The following is a 7,804-nucleotide window of genomic DNA, read 5'->3' as shown; positions in this document are numbered from 1 at the left end:
GTAGAGATATTATTGCTGTAAGGTGAAACACCCCAACACATTTATCTGCTAACACCCAACAGTTTCAAAGTGCAAAAACCCTTTTAGATACTGCAAAGAACAATGAGAATCCTCTCCACTGCACCTAAGACGTTGTATGCTGATTCAAGCATCCTTGTTGCCAGGCACATCAAAGCCTAAAAAGGGCTTTTGAATCTCTCCATATACCTCAAAATAGTAGTTCTTTGTCAGGACATATGGGTAGTTTCTAAGATGGGACGATCGACCTCTCACCCTCACAGTTTGAGGCCGACTAGGTTAAAAACATTCATAGCGCAACATAACGACAGCGAAGTAGCTTTTCCAAATGTTTATCAGACTCGTCTGGGAATTTCTTTCTCGTCACATGTTGAATGTCCAACCTGAAGGCTTATGTAGCACTGACAGAGGATGCTGATTCTATGTCACCTTCTTTTGGAGACGATCACCAGTTGTCTTAAACCAACCCAGCATCCGGTCCCACAAAACACCTAGAAGGTTCATTGAAGGGCCAGCGCACGGTCTATAATGGATTAGTGGGCTTTCTTTTTTTTTTACGTGCGCTTGAAGCCCATTATATTAGCCAGACACATTGTTTGCATTATCATAATGGACAGTTTGACTAATCAACCACATGCCTTGCACCATTTGAATCGCCGCTTCAGCCAGGTTTTTACACCTGCTCAAACCCCATGAATCTCCACTTCAGCCAGGTTTTACACCTGCTCAAACCCTCTCCACCACTCTGACATCTGCACTGGCATCTGCAAGTGAAAAACAAACGTGAGCTGCTCTACGTGTACTGCTAAAGCTGGCATACATTTTTACAGAGAAATATTTAGCCTTTTCTGATTTGTTCTGCTATCGCTTGGCTCAGTTTAGTTAATGAAATGAATTGTTCATATACATTTGAAGACAAATAGGAGGCTTCCCTCTTCCATTCTTCTCAATGCGCTCCTTTAGAAAGGGGTCAAACTCTGCTATCAGTTCAATCCGACCCAAATAGGTTTGTTGTGTGCCAACCCCAGCAGTTCGCTGGTAGTCCTCTCACTCCCAAAAACGTTATGACCGCAATCACAGGTCAAAGTCTTTCTGATACTGTTGTTCTGCCTCACACTGTTGGGCAAGAGAAGCGTCAACTTTGCCTCTGTGTTCAGACCTATGCACAAATCTTCTCCAATCACAGAATCCGCTGATAAATACATGCCTTTGCCAGTACTGTTTACTGCTATGCCTGCAAGTGGATGGCAAGTAAAGTAGCCATTCTCTTGGCACAATTTGGTTGGTTTGGAGGCAGCAATTTAGTAAATCGTTGGTGAGGGAGTGTGTCTTACACCCAATTCCAATCGCACTGTAGGCTACAGCAGACATGTTAACGTAAAACAAGATCTAAAGAGATCTAACTTGACTTAACTTAACTTGTGCCCTGGGCCCTTTAGAGATGACCAATGTGAGACGACGTTCCTCTATGTTCCCCTACTGCTCTTCATGTTCTCTGAGCCTTATTCGCTGTGTTCACTCACACACTTGAATCCGCTGTAGACCAAACACAGAAACAATTGTCTCACAGAATAGCACTATCAAAAGGTGACCTTGGTACAATTTCCAGCACAATTGCTTCGAATGTTTCAGTGTTTCACAAAGCCTCACTATGCCCATCACTAGTGGTCATTCTATCTGCTCCGCACAAATGGGCGACAGTGGTACAGGAGGTAGAGAAGTCGTTTAGTAATCAGAAGGTTGCTAGTTCGATTCCCTGTCGAAGAGTCCTTGAGCAAGACACTGAACCCCTAATTGCTCCTGATGTGCAGTGTGCCATCAGTGTAAATGTAAAATGTGTATACATCTTTGTAAGTCGCTTTGGATAAAAGCGTCTGCTAAATGACTAAATGTAAATGTAAAATGGAGCCAAATCAGCTTAATTCTTGCATTCATAAAAGACGACTAAAAGTGTGAAGCCAGTAGATCATGTTAGCGCAATGTCACATCAAATGCCTCTCTGAAATTCCCTCTGCTTTAGTGATTCTTTTCAACGGCTCTTTGGTACGAACGAAGGCCCACATTTTACTGCCTGCCCTAAATCCACCCATTAGGTAAACGGTGAGAACCAGACAGTCAGAAAAGGTAGACGTTCATTCAATGAAATCAAATAAGAACACGCCTATAACACATGGTCATTCAATGTAATCAAATAAGAACCCGCTATGACACATGGTCATGAAACTGAATTAAATAAGAACACACTATGACACATGGTCATGAAACTGAATTAAATAAGAACACACTATGACACATGGTCATGAAACTGAATTAAATAAGAACACACTATGACACATGGTCATGAAACTGAATTAAATAAGAACACACTGTTACACATGGTCATGAAACTGAATTAAATTAAATAAGAACACACTATGACACATGGTCATGAAACTGAATTAAATAAGAACACACTGTTACACATGGTCATGAAACTGAATTAAATTAAATAAGAACACACTATGACACATGGTCATGAAACTGAATTAAATAAGAACACACTATGACACATGGTCGTGAAACTGAATGAAATCACAGTACACTCATTCTGACACAAAAGTCAATTTGTAATTCAAAATGTCTCTACTTCTGTGCTTTGTAATAGGATCTGGACAGCAAGCCCAAGGAGGTCAACATCCAGGATAACCATGATGGCACCTACAAAGTGTCCTATGTGCCGGATAAGGTGGGCCGCTACACCATCGTCATCAAGTACGGTGGAGACGAGATCCCCATGTCCCCTTACCACGTGCGAGCCACCGCCACTGGTGATGCCAGCAAGTGCACAGTTACAGGTGTGTTACAAGATGACATCACTTTGCATCCTCACAGCAAGTGCACAGTTACAGGTGTGTTACAAGATGACATCACTTTGCATCGTCACTGAGTAGCATCAGAGCTTCAGTTCTCTCAAGGTCTTTGTTCTTTTGTGGTCTTTAAAAATCTGGATAATAAAGTGTCCCTTCCAAGACCAGCCATCTTAAAATAGAGCAAACCAAGACACTCATGAAAGTGCACAACTGCTATAGCACCAAAGCTTTTGGAACACTTTGCAAAAAGATTTCCTTAACATTGAGAGTAAGGAAACAAATGAATGAAGCTCTTGTGGGATGTGTTAACTGACATCGTGAATTAACATTAACAAGGTAATACTGAATATAATAATGAATCGTTCATTTGTGTTTTGTGCTCATCCATTGATATGGTTTTAGGACGTAATCCCTCTTAAGTGCTAAATCCATTGAGTCCAGTACAGTCCTGTGTTTGGGATATGCCAAATCCATAGTGGGGATTGGAGAAGGATGGGGAAACATGGTGCTGTTTTGACTTCTCTCTCTCTGCTGGTCAGGTCCTGGTATCGGCCCCTCCATTGGCATTGGAGAGGAGGTGGGCTTCGTGGTGAACACCAAGGGGGCTGGGAAAGGCAAGGTGACCTGTGTGGTGGTCACCCCTGACGGCACGGAGGTGAAGGCAGAGGTCATGGAGAATGAAGATGGAACCTTTGATATCTTCTACACCGCCCCCAACCCCGGCACCTACGTCATCTACGTGCGCTTTGGGGGGGAAAACATTCCTAGAAGTCCCTTCAAAGTCACGGTGAGACGGAGCGTTATTCTTCCGTATTAGAGGGACTGTGGGAATGGACAACTGACTTAAATCACTCTTTTCTAAGCAATGTTTCGATGTGTGATGTACATGTATTGCAGCTGTACGGAGATGACATTCCTTGCTCCAGGTTTGGAATACTGAGAAGTCCTCAGTTCTCTTTCCAGTTATGTTGAGAATGTCAGGATTGCATTCTGTACTGGGGTTTAGGGGGTTTTACTGGGAGGCGCATAGAATGTTCAGTGCCCGAGTCTTGGAATGAAATAAAGTAAAGTAAACAATTCTGAACATGATTGCATACCAGATCAGCATGGCATTCTTACAAGACAGATTACACACACACTAGTGTACGATGGTGTGGTCAGACCATTTTCTATTTCTATGTGTGCGCAATCAATGAGGGAGAATGTGTACTATCACAACAGGTAATACGTTGTGACAGTTTGTGTACTGGTGTGTACTGTGTGAGTGTGTACTATGGGGGTGTGTGTGTGTGTGTGTGTGTGTGTGTGTGTGTGTGTGTGTGTGTTTTGCTAACTCCCAGTATGACCCATCCTCAGGCATCAGATGAGGCTCCTTTGGTGCAGCAGCAGGCCACTCAACAGCAGCAGGCCGCCCTGGAGCAGGGTTCCATTCCTGGGTAGACATGCGCCTTACCTCTCTCTTCAGACATGCGCCTTACCTCTCTCTTCAGACATGCTCCTTACCTCTCTCTCCAGACATGCTCCTTACTCTCTCAGACATGTCCTTACTCTCTCTCAGACATGCGCCTTACCTCTCTCTTCAGACATGCGCTTACCTCTCTCTTCAGACATGCTCCTTACCTCTCTCTCCAGACATGCTCTCTCTTCAGACATGCGCTTACCTCTCTCTTCAGACATGCGCCTTACCTCTCTCTTCAGACATGCGCCTTACCTCTCTCTTCAGACATGCGCCTTACCTCTCTCTTCAGACATGCGCCTTACCTCTCTCTTCAGACATGCTCTCTCTTCAGACATGCGCCTTACCTCTCTCTTCAGACATGCGCCTTACCTCTCTCTCTTCAGACATGCGCCTTACCTCTCTCTCTTCAGACATGCGCCTTACCTCTCTCTCTTCAGACATGCGCCTTACCTCTCTCTTCAGACATGCTCCTTACCTCTCTCTTCAGACATGCTCCTTACCTCTCTCTTCAGACATGCGCCTTACCTCTCTCTTCAGACATGCGCCTTACCTCTCTCTTCAGACATGCTCTCTCTTCAGACATGCGCCTTACCTCTCTCTTCAGACATGCTCTCTCTTCAGACATGCTCTCTCTTCAGACATGCGCCTTACCTCTCTCTTCAGACATGCGCCTTACCTCTCTCTTCAGACATGCGCCTTACCTCTCTCTTCAGACATGCGCCTTACCTCTCTCTTCAGACATGCGCCTTACCTCTCTCTTCAGACATGCGCCTTACCTCTCTCTTCAGACATGCTCCTTACCTCTCTCTTCAGACATGCGCCTTACCTCTCTCTTCAGACATGCTCTCTCTCTCTTCAGACATGCTCTCTCTCTTCAGACATGCGCCTTACCTCTCTCTTCAGACATGCTCTCTCTCTCTCTTCAGACATGCGCCTTACCTCTCTCTTCAGACATGCTCTCTCTCTCTCTTCAGACATGCGCCTTACCTCTCTCTTCAGACATGCTCTCTCTCTCTTCAGACATGCGCCTTACCTCTCTCTTCAGACATGCTCTCTCTCTTCAGACATGCGCCTTACCTCTCTCTTCAGACATGCTCTCTCTTCAGACATGCTCTCTCTCTTCAGACATGCTCCTTACCTCTCTCTTCAGACATGCGCCTTACCTCTCTCTTCAGACATGCGCCTTACCTCTCTCTTCAGACATGCTCTTCTGTTATCTCTCCAAGTATCTCACTCCTCCTCCTCCTCCTCCTCCTCCTCCTCCTCCTCCTCTCAATCTCACTTAAGGGATGGCCGAATGCACTCCTGTCCTTGTCTATATGGTTTCCTAATGAAGAGATGCCTTTGAAGATGCATATAAACTATTTGTCTCACTTACTCTTCTTTTCCTCATTGATGAAGATTAAAGAGTATTGATTCCATGGAGCCTGCCTCATCAATCATTCTTTACTCTTCTTTTCCCTCATTGATGAAGACTAAAGAGTATTGATTCCATGGAGCCTGCTTCATCAATCATTCTTTACTCTTCTTTTCGTCATTGGTGGAGACTAAAGAGTATTGATTCCATGGAGCCTGCCTCATCAATCCTTCTTTACTCTTCTTTTCCTTCATTGATGAAGACTCAAGAGTATTGATTCCATGGAGCCTGCTTCATCAATCCTTCTCTGCATGGCTGCATCTCCCCTCTCTCTCTCTTGTGCCCTAGTATGCTCAGGTGACTCTAATCCTGACAGCAGTGTTTCCTCAGTTGTGAGGTGAGGCTGTGCCTCGTTCCACTCCAGGGGCTTTAAATGACACCTCCCTTGCCTCATGCGTTCCCAATGCCCCCCCACACTAGACATGGAACATGGAAAGCCTCATGCGTTTCCCACGGTCCATGGGAAGTGTGGGCTGTCTGTGTCCCAAGACACGGTGGCAGAGATGGCCATGCTGGTTAGGGTGGCATTGGAGGAGTGTTATCTGAAGAGAACAGCTGTACTCATTACTGATTGCCTCACGATCACCCACCCTCTCTTTCCAGTGCACTTACTCCCGCTGCGGTCTTCTTTCCTTTCTTCTTCTCTCTGTCTTGTTGTCCTCTTCAGGACTTCCACACCCCTCGGCTTTCCCAGAAGGACGAAGGCAAAACTAGCTTTTTCTTTTTTCTGTGTTGTGATTTCTGTGCCCTTTTTAGTTGGTGTAAAATGCATGTCACAGGTGTTGCTGAATCCATAAGTCTCTCTCTTCTCTTCTCTCTCTCTCTTTCTTTCTTTCTTTCTTTCTTTCTTTCTTTCTCTCTCTCTCTCTCTCTCTCTCTCTCTCTCTCTCTCTCTCTCTGAGATCTGCTGTGGCTGGGTCGGTCGGTCAGAGTGGATGATACTGCAGACCTCCCCAGCGTCCTCCATCCTGTGTCATTCTCCCTGCATGTTATACTGACCCACCCGTTGGGGGGGCCTCTCTTCTGTTATGTCCCCGTAGGTGATGGATGGCTCCTACGTCCCTGTGAACAGCATGAACGGAACAGGCTTCAGGCCCTTCGACATGGTGATTCCTTTCACCCTCATGAAAGGGGAGGTCACAGGTAAGACATACATTGTCTGCATTTGAGGAAGTGAATGGCGCACATGGTGAAGGCTATTACCTTGTCCTCTGCATGACCTCTCACAAGGTACACACATGAACTGGGTGTGAAGCAAATGACCTAATATATATTGCTTTGTCCTCTTCGTTGACTTTAAAATGTAACAGTAGAATACAGAGTATTGTTGTTTCTCTGTGTAAAGTACATCACTCAACCTTACATTGGGCATCCGAGTTGTACAGACATTGTATAACATGATGGAGCCTACCCTAAATGAGCTCTTGTTAGACTAACAACACTAAGGCCTTAGAGGAGCACTGAGAAGCTAGCTTTCCTGTGGGAGGAGAGGGTAAACAAGCCACAAAGGTGCCTGTCAGAAGGCCTCCTATCCATCTTCACAAACAAAAGCTACTGAAACAGAAGCTCTAAACGGCACCTTTCATAAGCAGTCATCACTAAGCACCCTGAATCACTGCCTGCCTGCCTGTTCCTGTTTCTGCCTGCCTGCCCAGGTGAGGTGCACATGCCGTCAGGGAACACAGCCCAGCCTGAGATCATGGACAACAAGGGGGGCACAGTCACCGTCAAGTACGCCCCCACTGAAGCTGGCCTTCACGAGATGCACATCAAGTATAACGGCACTCACATTCCAGGTGGGAGGCTTCTTCCTTTTCTCTGTGGTAAAGATCTGTCTTAACAGGCCAGGTTGTTTTCAAGGCAGAGGCACAGTACCAGCCACTGTTGCACACACATCTCTCTCTCTCTCTCTCTCTCTCTCTCTCCACACTGGGGTGAACATCATTCACTGTAATGGAAGTTCCTGTCAGAGGATTCTTTTGTCTTGAAGTCATTCCATGATGTGGAAATGTGTTCTGGGGGCCGGAGGATGAAGGGGTTGGGAGCCCTTGGAAGTGATTT

General features: G+C 45.6%; 1 protein-coding gene across 1 annotated transcript in view; it reads left to right on the top strand.

The window, feature by feature from the left end:
- The window catches only part of LOC105904081 (filamin-B), a 64,520-nt gene that overhangs the window by 40,834 nt on the left and 15,882 nt on the right, over positions 1-7,804 (top strand). The window contains 4 exon segments of the mRNA XM_031568501.2: positions 2,663-2,852; positions 3,407-3,654; positions 6,784-6,886; positions 7,399-7,539. Of these exon segments, the coding sequence (XP_031424361.1) occupies positions 2,663-2,852; positions 3,407-3,654; positions 6,784-6,886; positions 7,399-7,539 (682 nt within the window).

Source organism: Clupea harengus, chromosome 5, assembly GCF_900700415.2.
Source record: "Clupea harengus chromosome 5, Ch_v2.0.2, whole genome shotgun sequence".
NCBI classification, from domain to species: Eukaryota; Metazoa; Chordata; class Actinopteri; order Clupeiformes; family Clupeidae; genus Clupea; species Clupea harengus.
This window is presented reverse-complemented; position numbering and strand designations above follow the sequence as displayed.